The sequence below is a fragment of the Gobio gobio genome (genome assembly GCF_949357685.1).
Source record: "Gobio gobio genome assembly, chromosome: 23".
In the NCBI taxonomy this organism is placed as follows: domain Eukaryota; kingdom Metazoa; phylum Chordata; class Actinopteri; order Cypriniformes; family Gobionidae; genus Gobio; species Gobio gobio.
In genome coordinates this window covers 19,415,559-19,438,718 of record NC_137119.1, presented here as the reverse complement: position 1 = coordinate 19,438,718, position 23,160 = coordinate 19,415,559, and the positions used below count along the sequence as shown (strand labels likewise).

The 23,160-nt window shown below is 38.7% G+C and overlaps 2 protein-coding genes across 4 annotated transcripts in view; both read left to right on the top strand.

Annotated features, from left to right (window-relative positions):
• Nucleotides 1-1,530: 1,530 nt before the first annotated feature.
• On the top strand, nt 1,531-3,690 carry otud1 (OTU deubiquitinase 1). Its single transcript, XM_079806922.1, has one exon. The coding sequence runs from the start codon at nt 1,898-1,900 to the stop codon at nt 3,200-3,202; it is 1,305 nt and encodes a 434-aa protein (XP_079663048.1). The 5' UTR covers nt 1,531-1,897; the 3' UTR covers nt 3,203-3,690.
• A 2,126-nt stretch (nt 3,691-5,816) lies between these two features.
• Nucleotides 5,817-23,160, top strand: part of kiaa1217 (KIAA1217 ortholog) — a 194,197-nt gene continuing 176,853 nt past the window's right edge. For all 3 annotated transcript variants that reach the window (XM_079805500.1, XM_079805501.1, XM_079805499.1), the window contains exon 1: nt 5,817-5,947. In XM_079805500.1, coding sequence (XP_079661626.1) covers nt 5,875-5,947 — 73 coding nt within the window. In that variant the 5' untranslated portion in view covers nt 5,817-5,874. The remainder of the gene's footprint in view (nt 5,948-23,160) is intronic.

The window sequence follows — 23,160 nt, the reverse complement described above, 5'->3', positions numbered from 1 at the left end:
CATAAGCCTGACACAGCTCACTTTGCATTGTGTAACACTCATGGCAGTCAAAAAGGCGTGTTACTGTTATCCTAATAACAGAGACCAATAGTTCCCCCTGGTGTTACTTTGCGCAACTGCAGACGTGTTACTGCGACGCTTCATAGAAGCATTTGATTGCCACCTATTGGTAAAAACATGGACTACAGGGCTAATAATGACATATCTTATATAAAATACCAAACCGATATATTTAGATTCCAAGTGAAATAAATACATGTACCTAGCTATGTAATACCAATATTAAATGTCCTAAATGCCTTCATAATTACACCGCTTTTAACTTCTGCCATTATGCTGACCTATACGCTATACTATTTGATGGGTAGTGTAGTGTTCTCTTTTAGGTGTGAGTGGGCATGAGAAAGTTTCCCTTTCAGTAGCACAAGCATAAAGAGGAACGAGAACACGGCGGAAGTATGACTCTTATGTGGAAGCTATTTAAAACTTTTGTTTCAAGTTACCTTAAATTTAACCATGATCTGTTCAGTGACTTCACTTCCTCTGTATTCACAGATAGATAGATAGATAGATAGATAGATAGATAGATAGATAGATAGATAGATAGATAGATAGATAGATAGATAGATAGATAGATAGATAGATAGATAGATAGATAGATAGATAGATAGATAGATAGATAGATAGATAGATAGATAGATAGATAGATGGATGTACGGAGATGGATGGAGATGGATAGATAGATAGATAGATAGATAGATAGATAGATAGATAGATAGATAGATAGATAGATAGATAGATAGATAGATAGATAGATAGATAGATAGATAGATAGATAGATATAGACGGAGATGGATGGATAGATAAATGGACAGACAGAACAGGTGCAGTAAAAGGGTGTTGAGACTCTCCTAATATGATGTCATGAGGGATGAGGTCAGAATATTCTGGAACTCTAAGATTAGTTGTGTGTAGAAAGATGTTCACAATTCTGAAACTCTTAGGCCTGGTTTCACAGACAAGGTTTAGATTAAGCCAGGGTTAGGCCTTAGTTTAATTAGGACATTTTAGTAGCTTTTATAAACGTGCCTTAGATTTTTACTGGTGTACATCTTGAGACAAAACAAAGGCACTGACATATTTTACGATATTCTTTTGGATAAAACTGCTCTAATATGCATTTTAGTCTGGGACTAGGTTTAAGCCTTGTCTGTGAAACCAGGCAGGGGTAGTGTCAAATGGGAGTTTAAAGCCATATAAGGGAAAACGAAAGATTAAACTGCAACGAGCAAATTATTCTCGTTACTTTTTCGAAAAATGTTATATGGATTGAAGCATTTGGGTTGATGCCGCATCGACCTGACGTAAATTTCCTAGAAAAGTCTTTAATATGCTTAAGGCGATTTATAGCCAACTCTTCTTGATAAAGTAGGACCAATGAAGTTTTGTGTGAGGCGGGACTTCCTCGCTGTTGAGAGGCAGTGTGGTCCTCAGAGCTGTGTGGGAACCCGCGGCCTCTTGGCAAGCTGCACGCATTCCAATCTGGCGACGCCGCCCTGACGTGCGCGCGCGCTAGCGTAAACACTGACTGAAGCGAGAGAAACGCCGAGAGTTCCAGTGACACATCACATCTTTCGCATTCCCGCGGGGTGCGGGTCGTCTCCTCGGCCCGGACGGTGTGTCAGAGACCCGGGGTCCGGTTACCAGTGCTCGCGCTAAAATTAGGATTGCTTTGGGGCTGACGCAAGTCAACTTTGTGGCAGCGGGGAACGAGGATCCATGGAAACGAGCCCCACACATTCACTGCTATTGATGACAGAGAATATTTTTGGACTGTGTTGTCATCATTCGGTAACAACGAGGCCAAGGCGTATTGTATAAAGGGAGGACGTTGAAAATGCACTTGTACAGCAGCGCGTTAACACACTACCCCGGCTCCTCTCGAAAAGTTTCCGTGACTCTCACCAGTGTCGCCAATAACGCAACAACGACAAGTTCCAGTTCTTTGGAGGTGGTCGGAAACGCCGTTAACGGAAGCGCCACAGAAGCGCACAGGGAATATTTGTCTGGAGGGGAACCGACTGACGCGAACATGCCTGCTTTTTCATGCTATGAGGCCACCTCGATGAGGCCGGTTTTCTACACTTCTACCGCGGAGATTATCGTCACGCGACCGGATGGTGTGGAGAGATCTGTGCCCATTCACATCGTGAAGGAGCCGCGCACAAACCGTAGACCTCTGGAGACGCACTTCAAACGGGTTTCTTACGCAGTTAACGGAGATGATCATCACTCTGATTCCGTCTTGGATTTAGATCCCAGAAGAGGCATTTTTGAGGATGACAACGATGAGATAAGTGAGAAAAACACTTCAATCATCTACGATAAGTTTTTTGATAATGACAGCTACAGAGTTTGTGAGAGAAGACTCGAGCCATGTTTACAAAGTGATGCCACACCCTCCAGAATTTACGAAACCGTACAAAGACCCTCGTCTGATTCATCCGAAGCTCTTAAAGACACCGAAAGGCAGGAAAGCATCGACGATGACAATCCGGTCTTTGAGCTGCACATCCTTCAGGAGCCCGAAGTGACACCCAACAAAAGTGTCGACGACAACAAGGTTACCCGTTACTTGGCCGAAGTGGAGAAACAAAACAAATATCTCCACGACAGGCAGAAATACCGCTTTCACATCATCCCAGATGGGAACTGCCTGTACCGGGCCATTTCCAAGGCGGCTTATGGGGACCAGTCAATGCACAAGGAGCTGAGAGAGCAAACCATGCACCACATCGCCGACCACCTGGAAGAGTTCAACCCCATCATCGAAGGCGACGTCGGGGAGTTTCTGATCAATGCGGCGCAGGACGGTGCATGGGCCGGCTATCCAGAGCTGTTAGCCATGAGTCAAATGCTGAATGTGAATATCTACTTGACCACTGGGGGTAGTGTGGAAAGCCCGACGGTGTCAACCATGGTGCACTACCTGGGCGAAGAGGACTTGTCTAAACCGGCCATATGGTTGAGCTGGCTTAGTAACGGTCATTATGATGTGCTGCTGGGCAGCTGTCAGCCCAATCCGGAGTATGACGACTGGTGCCGTCACACCCAGGTGCAGCGCAAAAGGGACGAGGAGTTGGCCAAGTCCATGGCGGCGTCCCTTTCCAAAATGTACATTGAGCAGAACGGTCTGCACTGAAACGGACGGACTCAATCGGAGAATGTACCTGGGGATACTGTAACTCATTCTGTTGTTTCCAAATGGATTGCACTTTGATTCCTCGCGTGATTAAATATTGCCTTAATTTATTACATTTCTATCCTTGTGTCTTCATTTTTCCATAAATGTGTTGAAGTGCAGTGCACAAGATGATTTGTGGTGCGATTATGTAAAATAAGGACTGGGTCTGAGTGAATGTTTCTTAGCCTTGATTGCATTTTAAGTCTTGTATATATTGTTTCTGTATATTGTTTTGTAATCTGTTGTGCAGAACTGTTCATCCACCTGAATGGAATATGTCGCACTTATACAAACATTTCCAGCAGTTCTTGTCATTGTTAATGTGTGTGTGTGTGTGTGTGTGTGTGTGTGTGTATTTTTTCCCTTGTAGTCCATTACCTGCACTGCTGTGTTATACACTAAACTGATGATTCTCTTATGTTCAAGTGCCTGAAATCTATTTTACAAATATGTATTTTTGAATAAATTCTTTTGAAGCATTTCAAAACTTGTTTATTTACATCACACACACACACACACACACACACACACACACACACACACACACACACACACACACACACACACACACACACACACACACACACACAAACAAGACAAAAAAAAACTCAAAAATTTATCATAATTTATTCACCCTCATGTTGTTCAAACATGTATGACTTTAATTATTCTTGTGTTGCACAGAAGAATGTGTTAGTGGGTCCAGGAAAATGTTTAGAGAAAATCAGTGGGATTTAATTGTAAAAATTAAATAATTTGTTTAAAATAAACAGATTCAAATAAATACAAAAAAAAAGATTAAAATACAACTTTGATAAAAAATTAATAAACATATATATTATATTAAAATAAAAATTTTGATATTAATTAACAAATCAGATAATAAATAAATATATTCACATGTATTTAAGTTAAAATAATACACTGAGAAAAAAATTTACTTAATGTATAATATTTTTTCACTGTATAAATTGGGGCCTTATACATAAAAAATATAGCTGCCTTTAAAATTTTTAGGATGGTGATCCCTTGCATGAGAATGCTCATAAGGTTGGACACACATGGTTTCAGGAAAGTTTCTTTATTCCCAGAACATGACTTTTACATAAATGTTGACCTTTAAAGACATGGCACCAAGATTGTTAAAAAAATGACATAACTGTGTAGGAATGAGAGGAGAGAGTGATCTCATGTCAGTCTTGTGAGTATATGTTCTCATAGACTACTCTGAAGACTGACCTCAGTGTGGTTATCTCTATTTTAAGTGGCTCCTCTAAGCGGTAGATGGGGGTCTTCGAAGTTCTTTCCTTGAATAGAAGGATCACTCTTTACTGCTGTAGGTCTATATTAAACAGGACAGTATTACAAATAGCTACTCATATGGCCTGCTGACAGTAGAACACAGAGGCACTATTATAAAATAATAGAGATCACATCATAATGTTGCTTTATGTGGCTTGCACATCATAAAATAGCCAGTCAAACCCAAGTAGCTATTCCTGCAAGGTGCAGTAACTTTCCCCCCATTTAGTTATTCAGGAGGTTTATTAAGAAGAAGAAGATGACCTCTGTATTATGTGGTATGCACAATCTTTTTATTAATTACTCTTTTCTAAATATACCCTTCTAAAATTAGACCCCCCCCCCCCTCCTTGTAATGACTTATTTGATTTTCTAAATAGGAAATGGCAAGAAGGCAGATTTACTAGTGATTTAAAGGGGCAGATATAAGTGTTTATATATTTTATTTCACTTTTATTTTAAGAAACAAAATGTTTTTTTGTATGGTTTTAGTTTTAGTTAACTATTATAACCTTGGTTTGTCAAGTTTGTGTGTGTGGTAGTTCCTGTGTCAGCCACTAGATGACAGTATAAGTCCGAACGCCCAGCGGTGTATGATAAAATACAATGCCTCAGAAATCATGCAGCTTTTTATGCAGACCATAGTGCATCGTTTGAATCATGCGACAGGACACACGAATAAACCTCGAGGTTATGACACACGACACTGTGTGTGTGAGACATGGAGCGTGTTTTCATGTTGTTCATGTTTCAAGTTGTCAATCAGCCCAACTAATCAAACCACTAATTTTAATAGCTTTTATGTTTATTAGGGCTCTAATAAACATGAACGAACTAATAACTGGTCAATTTGTGCATTCTGCAGTGCATCAATACTGGACAAGGTCAAGCACTATGGCATTTTGTCTATTAAAACGTCCATTACTGCTTAGGCTTATCATAGCCTATTGATTATGTTGGTGAAGACATTGTTTTAAAAATAGGCTACTTAGGAAAATATGCATAAATAGGATTCCACAGCAAACTATCTCTTACTGAACAATCAGCTTTAAATTGGAATGACGTAATTCTGCAGTCATGTGGACTTTAAGTTGCTTGTTTGTTTATTTATTTATTTACTTTTTGGGCTGAAAACCCCCTCGCGTTCTCTCTCACCCTCCCTCTGAGTCTCTCTCCTCTCTCATGAAGGAGTTTGTGTCCTTTGGTCATACATCCATAGCGCATACCGACTCAGAGCTCCATGTGTTTTAAGGAAGACGGAAGCGGGAAATAAGCGAAAGTTTCGCGGATATTTGGCCAGGGTCGAGCAGTCTGGAGAGGTGCAGAAGATGTCCGGACACCGGGTTCAGTTCGCGGATCTTCCTTCTACCAGCGAGCGCAAAGCAAGCCCGAAAATTAACAGTAAGATTTCAGAGTTTCTGTTTCCTCCGGCTATGCCTCAAAACCGAGAGTGCAGACTATCTAGATAGTATTTTGGGGTGTCGGAGACGCCGAGCTCACACACAAATATGAATATGCCCAAAATATAGGCAGCACACTCTTGACGCACAGCCGCGGAGTTAAAAGTTAGAGAACAGTTGGTTAAGCTGTGTCACATTTTACTAAAGTTGGCCTCGAGGCAAAAATAAATGCGATATCATCAACTGTGGAATGCTGTTATGAAATTAAAAGTATTAAGGACAATACAATCATGTATTATTTTAAGATACAAAAGAGATCCAGTGGCACATTTTGCTCCTCTGTCAATGAGAAACACTGGGGAATATGTAAATGATGTACAAAAAAAAACAACTAACATTCGAAGTCTTATTTTGCTGCACATTATTTACATTTTCATAAATTCTTACTGGAGGATAACCCTTACTATTCAGAAATGTTGAATGTAGTGACAATTTTAAAGACTTTGTATTTGAACTTCCTGTATTTGGAGGCAAAGTTCACTCTCTAATAGCTGAAGCACTACCCCACAGCTAAAATTTTCAGGGGAAATGTATGGGATTAAATTCCTGCCAAATGTTCTGTGGTCACGGATCAAAAAAATAATAAGAGTGATTTCAAAATTTAAAAACACGTAAAAATATATTGCACAAAATAAAACATTCAATAGTTTAATGTTTAAAATTTTGATTCATGCTTGTTATTTTTCAATGCGCTTTTAATTTTTTGGTTCACGCTTATAGTAATAATATTTGCATACTTTTTTTTTCATTTTGTGCAATATATTTTTACATGTGTTTTTAAATTTTGAAATCATGCATATAATTTTTTTTTATCTGTGACCGCAATATATTTGGTGGGAATTTAATCCCATAGAAATGCCTTATTACTTTAAAAATATTTATATTAATTAAAAATATTAATATTAATATTAAAATATTAATATTAATTTTTTGGTTCACGCTTATAGTAATAATATTTGCATACTTTTTTTTCATTTTGTGCAATATATTTTTACATGTGTTTTTAAATTTTGAAATCATGCATATAATTTTTTTTTATCTGTGACCGCAATATATTTGGTGGGAATTTAATCCAATAGAAATGCCTTATTACTTTAAAAATATTATTTTAATTTACTTTTTATTTATAGTTTGCTAGATTAAAGGGGGCGACACAACTTGCCCACTGACACATCTTACCCCACTCTTCCCTACTTATTTTGATCTTTGCTGATGTAGCCATATGCTTCCACTGAAAGCAGTGGCTTTCTGCTGATTGAAGCTTATCAGAAAACTTGAACAAAAACAGCTGTTTCATATCACATCACGGTCTCATAACCTTTAAAACCCTGAGTGAACAGTTTTAGTTTTTCTTGTGTTGCTACATTTTCTGCTGTTAATTTCTGCTCTAGTGCAAGACATTTGGGTAACACTTTACATTAAGATTCCCTTTGTAAAGGGTTTATAAAGGTGTTTGTTAATGACTAATAACTCATTTACAAATGCGTTATAAATCGTTGATAAGCAGTTATAACTGTATGAATAAAATGAGTGACTTTAACGCAATAGCACAACGATAACTTGATGAGATATTAATAATGATTATTTTAATTCCAATATGAGTTAATTGTGAACCTTAATGTAGGGTGGACACTTGTGAACCATTTATTAATGAGTTACAAACATTTATAACCTTTGAAAGTGAACCTTAATGTAAAGTGGAAACCTGTGTACCTGTTCACTTCAGGAATCCGGATTCTGGTATTGAGTTAAATAAGTGTGAATAACTACATTTATTAAGCATTTATAATATGTGAGTTAAAAATGGCTCACTTTTTGGCAGGCATTGCATTAAAGTCACCCTTTTTTTCTTGCAGTTATAACTGCTTATTAACAATTTGAAATTAAATGAGTTATTAGTCATTAACAAACACCTTTATAAACCCTTTGCAAAGGGAACCTTAATGTAAAGTGTTACCGACATTTGACATTATAGCTGAGAGAAAACAACCTTGCCATGTATGTATGAAATGCTTTTATTTGTTAAATGTCATGACTAAAGTAGTACTAGTCAAACAAAATGGGATTCCTTTCAAAACTTGAACTAATCCTGAAGGATCCTCAAATAATCAGTGGATTCTTTAGTGTATAATTAGTGGATAAAATTAAGTTTACCCAATTCATGTGGTTAATTTCTTAGAACTCAAGTTCATCCATTTGTATCATATTTGAGTTTTAGCTGATTCCTGTTTGAACCCATTAAATTGGTTCCAAATTATGATAGAGGCTGTGCCCGACATTGCATACTCTCTTGAGTAGGTACTTGTTTTGAATAATTACTTCAAGACCGCTATAAAAAGTATGTTCTATATAGTATGAATGTCTAATATGGTACCATGTTGCCCTTATCATGTGACCTACCAGTTTCAGTTGTGTTGCTTCACTGCCATTCATAAATCCTCTCCCGTGGCCTCATGGGATAGTAAAGTGTCCATTGTTTACACACTTCAGAATCTCGCCGTAGTCATCCACTGTTTTTCGCCTACTATATAGTAGGGAAGTATGAAATTTTGGATGAAGCCGGTGATTCCATTAGCAATCGTTAAGGATTCTGAGTATGTTCCTTTAGGAATCCTCTTAGAGAGAAATATGCATTTTAGGTTACTGGATAGAAATTTAGATTTAGACATTTTATTTATGGTCTTGTGTGCAAAAATGTCAGGAATTGAGTGCATTGCATTAGCCCAAACTATCCACTAGTGACCTGGAAAAACTCTTCATGGCTGTTTCTAATCAGAACATGTGAAATGACTTTGAATGGCTTTGATGAGTCCTTTACTCCACAATTGAGTGCCTCCTGGACTATCAGACGTGACGACAGAAGAGAGAGCAGTGGGGAGAGATATAAGAAAAGAGCAATATAACAGCCCGAGAGCTGTAATATTATAAAGTTCTTGTTCATTCTCTCTCTTTCACTTTCTCTCTGGGTGCAAACCAGAGAAAAAAATCCCCCCACCACCCAGCTGAGAAGCAGCAGACTACTGAAGGACTGCAAGCTCCACTTAGTGAAATCCAGAGTGTCGTAAGATTTCACTGTTTGGATCCTTTCCACTGATACACAATCTTAAGGACAGGAAGTGTTTGTCAGGGCTGCAGTGCTGTTCAGAGAGAAGAGGCTGTTTGGAAAACACACATAAAGAGACTGAAGTGGGTCATTGAAGGTTTTGAGCCTTTTAGACGCTACATTTACATTTAATCATTTAGCAGACGCTTTTATCCAAAGCGACTTACAAATGAGGAGAGCAATAGAAGCACAGTAGGCTACACGTAGCAAGGTTTAAAAAAAATAGTGTTAGTATTAAAGGGTTAGTTCACCCAAAAATGAAAATTCTGCCATTAAATACCAACATGTCCTCCAACCAATACGCCAATATAGGTCTTTTGTCACTTCTGTGAAATACGACCAATAAGATCTTTTACTAAAGTTGCACCCCTATCGACAACAGGACACTTTCATTTTAATTCATGAAATAAAACCCATGGGAGCATTTGCTAAAGGTGTGCCCCTATCGACAACAGGACACTTTTACTTTAATGCTTTGTTTCCTTTTATTTGCATAATATTTCGGGTTTTGCGTAGCTCAATTGATAGAGCATTGCAAAATACAACATCATGTAATCATGTGATCATGCAGTCGTGAGTTCGATCTCAGGGAACACATGTGCTCATAAAGTGTATATGCACTATAAATCACTGGGTAGGTTTAGGGGTGGGGTGGGTGTAGTTGTTAATAAAACATATTTTTGCCAAAAGGAAATATGACAAATGGTGATAAAAAGTCCACACAATGCATTTAAATGAATACGCATTTTGATTGGTAACGACAGTGATACATCCTTTCATGATGACAGATGTAACACGACACTTATTTTTACGTCAGCTAGAGGGCGCATGACTTTAAAACGTGAAAAAAGGTCGTAATAAGGAGCTTGAAAAACGACCTATAGAGTCTGTTTTTTTGGAGGACAGTCTGTTAATTACTCACCCTCGTGTAGTTCCAAACACGCAAGACCTTTGTTCATCTTCGGAACACGAATTAAGATATTTTTGATGAAATCCGAGATGTTTCTGAACCATCCATAGGCATCCATTTCAGACTCCTACGCTGTTGACATAGTAAATACAGTGCAGCACTTCCAGGTTCTACGCCAGAACGCCGGCTCATTATTGGCCAGCTCCTGCGTCAGCATCACACGCTTGCGTCATGGTGCTGACGTAAACAGCGTCGGCCAATGGTGAGTCGGCATTCTGACGAAGAACCTGGAAGCGCTGCGCTGTGTTTACAACGTCAACAACGTAGGAGTCTGACACAGACAAGAAGAAATTGTTGAATATAGTCGTTATTTTTGTTTTGTTTTTAAGCACAAAAAGTATTCTCGTCACTTTATAACATTAAGATTGAACCACTGGAGGCACATGGACTATTTTAACGATGTCTTTATTACTTTTCTGGGCCTTGAAAGTTGCAATGGCGATGCTGCCTACACTGTAAAAAAAAATTCAGGTCTCCAATTGAAAATTTTCTAGTGACTGATCACATCAAAAATGTTCAGTTGGCCAAATTGAATTTCTGTGAATTGATGCAATTTAATTAACAGAAAAACTAAAAAAATTAGATGTGATCAGTCACTAGAAGATTTTCAATTGGAGACCTGTTTTTTTTACAGTGTATGTGGTTCAGAAAGCTCTAGGATTTCATCAAAAATGTCTTAATTTGTGTTCCGAAGATGAACGAAGGTCTTAATGGTTTGGAACGACATGAAGGTGAGTAATTAATGACAGAATTTTCCTTTTTGGGTGAACTAACCCTTTAATGAATCAAGTGTTAATGATAAAGTGAACTTTAGATTTAAGTTGTGTCTTAAATTATGGACTAAACACTGCATATCTCGTATGCAAAGTAAAATGTTATTATTGTCATAAATGGAATGCTAACTTTGCTAAATGCTATTTTTTAGGCAAGTTCAAGGGAAAGTTTTGTGCTGTGTTCAAAATCTCCCCCTAATCACTATTCCCTGCATTACTCCACTGATATAGTCCACTTGAAGGAAGACAAGTGATTGAATTCGGACACTGCTTTTGCATAGTTTCTGCTCGCTGTTTAATAATTATTTAAAATGTAGCAAACGGGCAGCTCCAGTAGTAATGAAAAGATTTATCTTGAACTCTGCCTTGGAAACTAGCATGTATGAACCGTAATTAAACAATTTAATAATCAATTAAAAAGGAATATATATGTAAGCAGCCAAGTCTATTACTTAATGCAGCTGAGCGATGCTGGACGGTGCTTGTTAATGGCACACCCGGCTTGTTATTCACTGCAATGTCCACACACACTTTAATCTGCTCACAGTCGTAGATTTACTTTAGCATGACTGGTCTTCATTGTAGGTAAGCAAGAATCCAAAAAAAAAACAGTCAATAAATCCACAGTTCAGACAGGACCACTTTGGCAAATTACTTTGGGTTGATTGAAACACAAGTTATCTTTGGCGGTATGGTTCCTTATGGGGGTTCTTGCTCCATAATTAATAGAACATACAAGAGCTTTAGCATTAACCCCAATGGCACCATCAGCTTGAGTGATATACAGACGATTAAGACAGTTTAGTCTTTCACGAGACACAGTGGTAACGTGTAGACGTGTAGTGAATCCCAGGACGTCTATACTGTAGCTTGGCTATGAGGATGAGTGTCTCTCGGCAGTGAGGTCCATAACAGCTAGGACTTGAAGCCTTTGGGAATCTGAAAAAAAAGAAGACGACAACCAAAAGGTGCACAGTAATATGCTGATACTTTGTAGTGGGGAGGGAGGGAGGGTTGCGAGCAGTTTGAAAATACTTCCTGAGCATTAATGCCACGTATATATACCCCCAGCCTAATAGGAGAATGGTAGTGATTGGAACGATTTGACAGCTGACCGCAGCACAATGCCTACGTGGCCTGACTGAACTAACGCTGCAATTGATTTCCAGTCCTTTACCAGTACAGATTCCCACTTTACAGTGCTATTACACTGTATGATATTATGCTGGACCAGTGTGGTTTTAAAAATGGCTGGATTTTTTTTTGGAATTCATTCAGTGCGCAACTCCCACAATGGGTATTCTCTAGCCGTTGAGCATGCATCTGTTGTACACTCATTATTGCGGTGCATTTTGGGATTTAATGAGTGCACTTAATAACATCCACTATGGTTTCAGACACCACGACAAATGGCTGTCCCCTCAAATATTGCCCTATTTAAGGGTATAGGGGGCGTTTTTGGACACAGCCGTGGTGTTGCCGCTAGCTTTAGCATGGTTGCTAATCTGCACTATTTTGACCTACCAACCTTCATTCCAATGATTATTCTAACACAAAACACACAATGTGTGGTGACGGTAAAGCTTCTAACTCAACCCAACTTTCAGAAACCCGTCCAATACTTGACATTTTTTGGACCTCAAAACCCCTTTCCTTATTATTTATTTATTTTACTTTATTTTGACCTTGCAATTTTTTATCAAAATGTCATAATAACTCTATAAATCTTGCAACTCGTGAAACAGATTTCTCCAATCATTTAGTCCGCTTACATCCTGCCCCTTTCTTAACATCGACCTCAAGCTTGCATTTAGATCTGCTTCCATCCAGTCATCAACCAACGAATAAAACCAAGTTCCCTGCCCTAGATTTCAATAATCCATTTCTCTTTGATGTATGTCACAATATAGAAGAAAAAAAATCTGTTGCTACATGAAAAAAAATCTGTTGCACACTTCAGTTAAACAAGCACATCATCCAAGTACTCGTAGTGCACAACCTCAAATTTGTCTTGTTTGCAAAATGGGACATTTCGCACCTTTACTTTTTATATAACCTTTTTGAGCTCAAACAGCATTGGTTCTGTTTGGTACCATGTTTGGTTCCGTGTACTAAAGCCAAAGCTTATAACTTTGAGCACTTATGTATTAGAAAACTGTGATATGAAGTTTTACAGCATTGCGTCTCACTCAGGTTGCTACTTGTCATGGCTGGTTATGCAGACTCAGAGAGCATTGCTTAATCTGGAAAATTTTGAGGATTTACTTAGCTGTCTGAAAATGGGCTGGGATGTCTAACAAAGGAACTGTCCTTGGTCTCTCTCCATTTCTGAGAGTTGTTGCGTCTCCTCGCCTGCTCAGCGATCAATGAGAGGGTGTGAAATGAAGAGTATATGTTAGATTTATTCACTGTTATTCCAGTGGCATTTTGCTAAGTCTTTTAAAGTACCCTGCAGGCAACAATTTTTATCCCTTAAAACTTAACTTTGATCATCAAAATATATAAATATTTAAGCATTTACCCCCTGTGAAAATAACATATTCATGCCTTAAAATAGCTTGAATGTAACTCTACGCATTTGCTTCATTTATAATATGCGGACCATAAATATGCAAATTAGTCCCCGCCTCCACTCACTCACACCATATCGGACTACCATATCGGACTACTGGAGAATGTCAAATGTTTTTATTTTACTACGTATGTGTTTTTGCAGCGGTGAGCGATGTAGCCAGTCACAGACATGTTTGTTGATCTCTTTTGTTCTGTGCTGAGTTTTGCACGCTCAAAAATCCTCTCATTAACAAAGTGTAGACAATGTAAATAAGAGATTAATTGTGCAGTGTAGAAAACTTCATTGATTATAACATGGCTTTGAGAGATAGCAAACTGAGATGACTGACAGCTTTTTAGTGGTTATAAAGTGAGCTATCTTTGCGCGTATTCTAGACCAAATATAATCCATTTTGAATTCAAATAAAAGTCAACACATAACTGATATGCTTAGACTTTGGCTTAACTACATTATCAAACAGCTAATAATGTGTTGCTAACGTTAAAGGGATAGTTCACCCAAAAATGAAATTTGGTGTTTATCTGCTTACCCCCAGCGCATCCAAGATATAGGTGACTTTGTTTCTTCAGTAGAACAAAAATGACGTTTGTTTAACTCCAACCGTTGCAGTCTGTCAGTCGTGAATGTCACTTCCGGTGTGTGAGGTCTGTACACGATATGCTGCGTAAACTATGCCAGATCGTGTACAGATCTCACGCACCGGAAGTGATGGTGCGCTCAAGGCTGTTGGACATAGTGGTGTATTAGAGGTAAAAAATTATATAAATACTGTTCGGTTTCTCGCACAAACTGATCGTTTCATGTCTTAAGACATCAATGCAGGGTTTAATTTGGATTTGTCTGGGCATGTTTTTTTTACTCTCATAGATTTTGTTACCATTCACATGCATTATACGACTGACAGAGTGCAACGGTTAGGGTTAAAAATCTTCATTTTTGTTCTACTGAATTTTCATTTTTGGGTGAACTATCCCTTTAAACAAACAATGTTCCCATTCGCCATCTCAGAGTCACACAGCTGCCTTCTAAAAATCAGTGTTCTTAAAAATAATGATAGGAAAAGCCCCAACCCGCACTATGGGCCTCATTCATGAAACACGAGCAGAACAAATGTCGTTCGTAAAGCCGCTCTGACGTAAATTTTCGGATTCACGAAAATGTTCGTATTTTCAAAATGTTAGTTGGTACGAAAGAAATGTACACCTGCTCCCTACCACGTGTAAATGCTGCGTAAAACATTTGAACGTTCTGTGTTCTAATTTAGGCAAACTGACGACATTGCATTTTGATGCACTGTGTAATAATATTTCAAGAGTTAATTTGCCCCGTCTTTTTTTTTTTTACTGTTCAACGTTGGGTAATAGGCAGCGCTCGTCACTGTCACTTTTTACCCGGCCGTCCAATCACAGTGGACGGGACAAAAACTACACCGACCAATCATCCCACTTGTACACTGACTGAACAACAATAATGGAGAAGTTAATACTGCTTTTTACTGCATTTTTTATATTCAGTAATACTCTTCAAAATGAGATACTAGTAACACATTACTGCCATGGATATTCTGTATCATATTTATAGCAATCAAAGTATCTCAGCTGGAAAAACGCTGCCCTTGCAAAGCGCTTTCAAGCGCCACTAGCTGGCCGTTTTCAGAAGAGCACCAGGCATTTTTAGCTGGCTAAAATGCTTTGATGGACACATGATAATTTAGTTTTTATTGCTAGGCGTATGGGCAATTAGTCTCTTTAGCATTTATGCAATATACTGGAGCCAAACCTGAGAAAGAAGTCCAGAAGATTCCACAGCGTTCCTGCACACGTCATTTGCAGTTGTAACTCATGGGCGGGGATTATGCTAATTATGAATGAGCATGCACGCGCAAATGTTTGGAATTCATTAATATACAACTACCAAATCCGTGGTATACGAAGCGTTTGTGAATCTGGAGTAGAGTTTTCGTAAATGTCCATACACACAAATTACTCCGAATTTGGTCATATATTTACGAAAGTTTCATGAATGAGGCCCATTGATGGGATTGGTTACAAGTTTGTGACGGTAGAAGAGAGGGATGGTTTTACACTGTTTTTGATACCGTCTTTGGTACACTGCAGTTTTAAGGAGAAAATACTCAGCAATCGTGTTGACTGATGAATGTGCACACAGTTTGTCATAAAGCATATTAAAAACACCACACAGAGATATAAACAACATTAAAAAAAACTTGATACATACTTTAAAATACATAGTGACTGCTTAAAGCACTATTAATACGAAATCAAAGACAGTTGACGTCAATAAACTCATCAAAGTGCTTTTGACTTATCCAAGTGGCTTCTAAATCTATTTTAAGGAGGTGGTTTGTGATTGGCTGATTGGTCGTGACAGATACGCCGAAGGGTTTGAGGATCCTGTTCATGTATAGCTCTAATTGGATGCAGATGTCTCGCATGGCCATATGATGCTCTCCTCAGCGAGGCTTTGAAGTGACTCTGGACTCGAAATACTTGAGGCCTGGGTTTAATTTTCTGGCTCATCAGTTAAACCCAATACACAGAGAGAGAGGTCCTAGAGGAATGCATGTCTGCATGTGTATGTGTGTGAAAGGGAGAAATGCAAGCTCAGGTACAGACACACATCCCTGGATGACAGGGCAGAAAATGCTGAATCTCCATGGTGACAGGGCAGTTGACATACCACGTGAGAGTCGACACAGTGGAGAACTGCCAGACCTGACAAATCCCTCCGAGTGTCATTAGCTCAGCACATGTAAGTGTGTATGTGCGTTCTCTACTATAGTCAATGAATGTCAAACACAAGTGCTGATTAGGACAGTAGGAGGGATTGAGAGAGACGAAAGGCAGAAAAAGGAACAGAAATATCAAAGGGTAGCTACAGGGAGAAGACTCCATTCAGAACTGTAGAATTGCACAGGCAGAAGAACTTTAATGGGAAGTAAATGCGGACGTTTGCTTTTGTTAGATGGGGACTTTGCTTCAGTCTTGTTTTTCAGATTTTCTCCAAATAACCACACACGTGTCTCCTCTGGAGTTTCCAAAAGAGATTTAAAAAATGTCAGAAACCGCAATCAAATGTCAGGGTTTTCAATATGAATTTAGTACATTTTTTCCAAGATCGAGCTTGTACTTCAATATATTGTAATTTATAATGTTTAATATGTTATTTTTCATTTATAATATTATTTTAAATCATTATATGTATGTGTGTATATATATATATACACACACACACACACACACACACACACACACTATATTGCCAAAAGTATTGGGACACCCCTGCAATTGAATTCAAGTGTTCCAATCACTTCCATGGCCACATGTGTATAAAATCAAGCACCTAGGCATGCAGATTGCTTCTACAAACATTTGTGAAAGAATAGGTCGCCCTCAGGAGCTCAGTGAATTCAAGCGTGGTACCGTGATAGGTTGCCACCTGTGCAATAAGTCCATTCGTGAAATTTCCTCACTATTAAATATTCCACGGTCAACTGTTAGTGGTATTATAACAAAGTGGAAGCAATTGGGAACAACAGCAACTCAGCCATAAAGTGGTAGGGCACTTAAAATCACAGAGCAAGCTCGGTGCATGCTGAGGCGCACAAGTGCACAGAAGTCGCCAACTTTCTGCAAAATCAATAGCTACACACCTCCAAACTTCAGATTAGCTCAAGAACAGTGTGTAGAGAGCGTCATGAGTTTCCATGGCTGAGCAGCTGCATCAAGCCTTACATCAGCAAGTGCAATGCAAAGCGTTGGATGCAGTGTGTAAAGTACATCACCACTGGACTCTAGAGCAGTAGAGACGTGTTCTCTGGAGTGACGAAACACACTTCTCTGTCTGGCAATCCGATGGACGTGTCTGGGTTTTGGCTGTTGCCAGGAGCACGGTCCTTGCATGAATGCATTGTGCTAAGTGTAAAGTTTTGTGGAGGGGGGATTATGGTGTGGGGTTGTTTCTCAGGGGTTGGGCTTGGCCCCTTAGTTCCAGTGAAAGGAACTCTTAATGCTTCAGCATACCAAGACATTTTGGACAATTTCAAGCTCCCAAGTTTGTGGGAACAGTTTGGGGATGGCCACTTCCTGTTCCAACATGACTGCGCACCAGTACATAAAGCAAGGTCCATAAAGACATGGATGAGCGAGTTTGGTGTGGAGAAACTTGACTGGCCTGCACCAACATCAGTGCCTGACCTCACAAATGCGCTTCTAGAAGAATGGTAAAAAAAATCCCATAAACACACTCCTACACCTTGTGGAAAGCCTTCCCAGAAGAGTTGAAGCTGTTATAGCTGCAAATGGTGGGCCAACTCTATATTAAACCCCTTCAGTTTAAGAATGGGATGTGATTAAAGATAATGTGCATGTAAAGGCAGGCGTCCCTAAACTTTTGGCAATATAGTGTATAGGATAGGTTGGGGTAAGATGCCCCCCGGGGCAAAATGACCCAACAAACCCACACACCTTATTTTTTTCATCTGACCATTGATAACATAAAAATCTCATCTCAGCACTTTTGATGAATGCCTATGCTATTTTTTATTTTGTCATTTCATCTGAATATTAACATTTGAGAGATTTAGTCAGTCGAAACAGTTTTGAGGTTAATTTTTCTAATTTTGTGCCTCTGGAAAATAGTTATCTATGACAAGGGAGTGAAATCATTAAATTTGCATTCATAGTGTTGCTATTATATCTTCAATTAAAATATGGGCAATTAAATAAGGAAACATGCATATGCTTGTATAAGTCATAGAATACTTTTAACTAAATTGTCGAAATATAAAATTTAAAATACAATAGTTTATTTAATATTTTTTATTGGGGGGGGGTTATTAGTAGATAGATAGATAGATAGATACACTCTAAAAAAAAAGGCTCGTAATCATAGGGGAACCTTTTTTAGTGCTATATAGCACCAATTTTGGTGCTTCAGTGGCTATATAGCACCTTAGTCAAAGAACCGGTGAAGAACCTCTGAAGAACCGCTGAAGAACCTCTGAAGAACCGCTGAAGAACCACTGAAGCACCAAAATTGGTGCTATATAGCACTAAAAAAGGTTCCCCTATGATTACGAGCCAAGAACCATTTTTGGTGCAATATAGAACCTTTTTTTTTTTAGAGTGTAGATAGACAGACAGACAGACAGACAGACAGACAGACAGACAGACAGACAGACAGACAGACAGACAGACAGACAGACAGGCAGACAGACAGAGTAGATGACAGCTGCATGAGCTATATGAACATAACATCTGAGCAATACAATTTTCATCTATGTTAGGTTTCTAGGTGGATTAGTGTAGGCATGACAGCAACTTAGAAAGTCCCGGACTTATACACAACTGTTGACCTGAATCTCCTGGGTCATTCTGTGGGATGCCACCCATATTTATATGCTGATGAAGCTACAGTACTGGACGGTATCAGGTTCCTAGGAATTGGGGAGAACCTGCTGTCCCACGGTCGAAAACCCCTCCTACCATGCCTTCCCATCCTCCTCTCTATCACTGCCTCCATTCGAGGACAGCTAATATATCACATAGAGTTTGCCATGAAACTTTGGGTAAGGGGGCGTTCAAATCTCTAGCGATCAGAGAGTAAAGGGTGCCAGACAGAAAATTACCTCATTCTTTTTAATAAGTCTCCCCACTTTATAGTTTTGCCCACACTGGGAACTTTGCACAAGTTGCTAAATTACAGATGGCAGCCTAAAATTGATGACACTTTTCCTCGTCCCTTCTACTTACAAGCAGGGATTTTCAACTGTAGTGGTCATGAAGATACTGCAGAAAGTCCATTAACTGATATGTAATATATATAGACATTTTAAAGAATATTCTGTATTAAAGGGGTAGCTAAAATAAAATAAAAAATGTGAGATTATTTGAAGTAACAGGATAAAAATCTGAGACTATATGAAACAACTGGGTCAGTGACATATGAGTGTCATATGTGGGCTTAAACAGCTCACCCTTTTATTGCAGATTTAGTTCACAAACTAAATTTGATTTTAATTTACAATAGCAAATCCTGAAATTCGGCAATAGTAACTTACTTTTCGTGCCATCAGTCACGTGTACACTCAAGCTCAGAGGAACTACCGTTCTTGTGAATTCAGTGAATTGTTAAAGGTGCACTATGTAAAAAAATTGTCAGTAAAATATCCAGAAACCACTAGGCCAGTGTTATATATTTTGTTCAGTTATCAATATCCCAAATGTTTCCAACTATTTTTAAATTTTGAGAAAATTGCTATTTTAATCAAGGAACTGGGACGTGTGAGGAAGTCGCCAGTCAATTGCATCATATCTGCGTTACCCTCGGTTTCCGGTTTTATTTTGCAGAAACGCTTTACTCTCACTGCAGTGTGCAACAAGTGTCATAGCAGCCGCCGAGAGAATACACAGAGTAACATCATAACATCATTTTCAACACACTCAGATGTATCTAATATGATAAACAGGGCTTCGTTACCTCATACTCATGACCGGAAAAGCGGAAGTGGCGCCAGCGACTATGGCATAATAAAAGTCCCGCCGGCGACTATGCCATAATAATAGTCCCGCTACTTGCAAGATGTGTGTTCCGCTCTTCTTATTAACAATCATTCCAGCGGCCTTGCTCAGCTCCCACAACACTCGGTCCTGCTCTGCTTCATATACAGTAACGTTAATAATCGCATCCATGAACATGATTTCTGCCCGAGTCCTATCCCGATTCTTTTCCACCGGCTGTGAGGTGTCCCAAGATTCTGCGCTCAAACGTGGCATCATCAAACTACGCCTTTGTTTAATGAATCGTTCAGTGTGATTTGGGAACCGATTTAACAGGCTAATTGAAAAGAATCAGTTCATTCACGGATCGGACACCACTATTGTGTCCCTGAGCAAGTGATGATTTATGTTTAAAATAGCGCGGAACGACATGTTTTTGTGAAAAGTAGACAGTGGAGTACGAAAAAGTACGATATTATGCTTTGGAATGTGGTGAAGTAGAAGTGAAAGTTTCCCAAAATACAAATACTCTGATTGTTACTTTATAGCACTTGACATTCACCTTCTGAAAACATATAAATAATGATTGACAGAGACAATTGTGATTGGCAAAAAGAGTAGAACAGGGCCAGAAAATAAAACAACATTTGTTTGTGTAGCCTACAGTGTGTTAGAGGTGATAAGCCCGTCTGAGAGTGGTGTCTGATTGGCTCTACAGTGTGGGATCATGCCGTGTTAGAAACACTTTCACAGCATGGGCACCAACATTATCCACTTATTCATGGAGATAAGCCTCCAGTGAGTGCGTGTGGAGGACACTATGTTCTCTTTGAGAATCCAGACACTTGTTATGTCAATATCACCACCTAGCAGGGGATAAACCGGCCCACAGACCAAATCTAACCTTTCACCTTTCACATATGACCTCCAACTGTCACAAGAAACCGGATCACCAAAATAACAACCACAGAAAAACCTTGCTGTTATTATTTATCACTTATCAGTTTTTCTTGCTTCTTGTTTTCCATGAATACTTATTCCTAACAGTTATTTCTCCAGCCCTCTTGGCCTCTAAATTATGTAAAGTTGCTGAGATTGTCCCTGTATATCATTTTGGTTTTAATTAGATGGAGGGTATGGGAGGACAGATGTGAGAAGCTGTGGAATCAGGAAAAAACTGAAAAAGAGGAGGGAGGGAAAAACAGCAGCAAGGGGAGAAAAGGGAGGGAAAAGAAAACGGAAGAAAATTTTAGTACATTTAAAGGTATATAGTTACCCAAAAATGAAAATTTGAGCATCATTTACTCATCTCCGCATGACATTCTTTCTCCTGTGGAACACAAAATGAGATATTTAGAAGAATGTTTATGGCGCTCTTTTTCAAACAACAAAAGAGTAATGAATAATTATGAAACTAATTATAAAATCTCTTTTGCGCCAGAGTTTTCGCATTATTTCTATACTATTATTATTTAATATTTCAATAATTCATATTAATGTGTAATATTAGTTTTAGTAATTTTGTAATGTGCTTTTGTCATTTTTATTACTTTTTAAAAAATGTCTATAAGCTTTCATTTATATTTATTTCACTTTTAGTAATTTTATTACTTTAGCTTCAACTTATTTTATTTATTGCCAATGCAACATTTCAAATTTGTGTTCAAGTTTTTAATATTTATATTTTATTTAATTAATAGTTTACAGTAGTTACAGTTTTAATAGTAAAGTTTAATAGTTATATAAGTTACAGAATCACGAATCAAGTCCAATGCTGAAGAGGAAGGCAGATTAAGTGGTTCAAAAAATAACAACAAGGTTTATTTAACAAGAGCAAAAAACACATTTGTGCAACACACATACACAACCAGTCAACCAACAGAAACTTTAATACTCAAGATAATGAACTCAATAATGAACAGCTGTGATGATTCAATACATATCCATGGTAACTGATACGTGATGGGAAACTAGAGCAATGGGAAAAGGAAACAGAAGACAAACAAACTAAAAGTTAATGAAAATCAAACTAAACAGAGAATAACCGTGACATATAGTGTAATAGTTAAAGGTCTCATGGCATGAAATTTTCATTTTATGAGGTTTTTCAACATTAACATGAGTTCCCCTAGCCTGAATATTGTCCCCAAGTGGCTAGAAATTTTGATCGGTGTAAACCAAGTTTGGCTGTCTCTCTCTGCCAGACGAGCTGATCTGGAATTTTCCTGCTATGACCTCATAACAGGAACAGTTACCTCCCTTTCCTCCGCCCAGAGAATTTGGCACGCCCATGCAAGCGCCATATTTGTCCTCGAGAGATCATGGCTTGTGAACGAGTGAATGCTGGCAGTTTCTCAGTGTTTGGATGTACAAATGAAAACAGAAGTCTTTTTTCAGTTCCTTTGTTCCATCTGTGATTTCTGATGCGTAACTAATTATTCAAGTTCACACAGAACTGTATTATTCATGCACACGCTGCGGCTTCTCTCTCTCCAGACAGAACGGTGTTTTCTATCTTGTGAGGCAGTGTTTTTGTACGTCCTCGTCGCGTCTATCTGTTCTAAAATGTTTATAGAGTCGAGAGTTTCTGCTCAACATCGGCAGAGTCAGATCTTTAGAGATAAACTTCACGCATGCCGAAGCTCGGGCTGCACTGATCGGTCGGCCTTCAACATCACCGACCCCCAGTACTGCATCTGGCCCACAGCGGAGGCACCAAACGCGGCGCAAGATTAAGCAGAAGGGGGGTAAGCGTGAGGGTATCCAGGCTAGCCAGCCTAGACCCACAATAAACTGGATTACATTCGATTACTGCGCTGTTGTGTATTTGTTTGCACTGTGTACTCAATGCGCGTCACTGACGCTTTTCATATGATAGGAAAATATCTAAAAATAATGCTATAAACAACACTTACTCGTAACTCGTTCATCTCGACAGCTGTACATTACATGTGTTACAAAGTTGGTCGAATAAGGAGGAAGACGGACTCGGTGTGACTGGGACTATGTTTATTCAGAACTCTCAGATACAAACAAAATAAACTCAGTAGTTACTATAAATAACTTTGTTAGCAATCGCTCCGTCTCTGGTCCATGATGGCCGGTTCGCAAACAAATCTTTCTTTTGAACCGGTTCTTTTTAGTGAACAGGTCGAACCAGTTCAGCAAATCGGACTGAATCGTTCTAAACGGTTCGCGTCTCGAGTCAGCGC

Excerpts from the sequence above, each read along its gene's own strand:
- otud1 (XM_079806922.1), top strand. The coding sequence starts at position 1,898 with ATGCACTTGTACAGCAGCGCGTTAACACACTACCCCGGCTCCTCTCGA.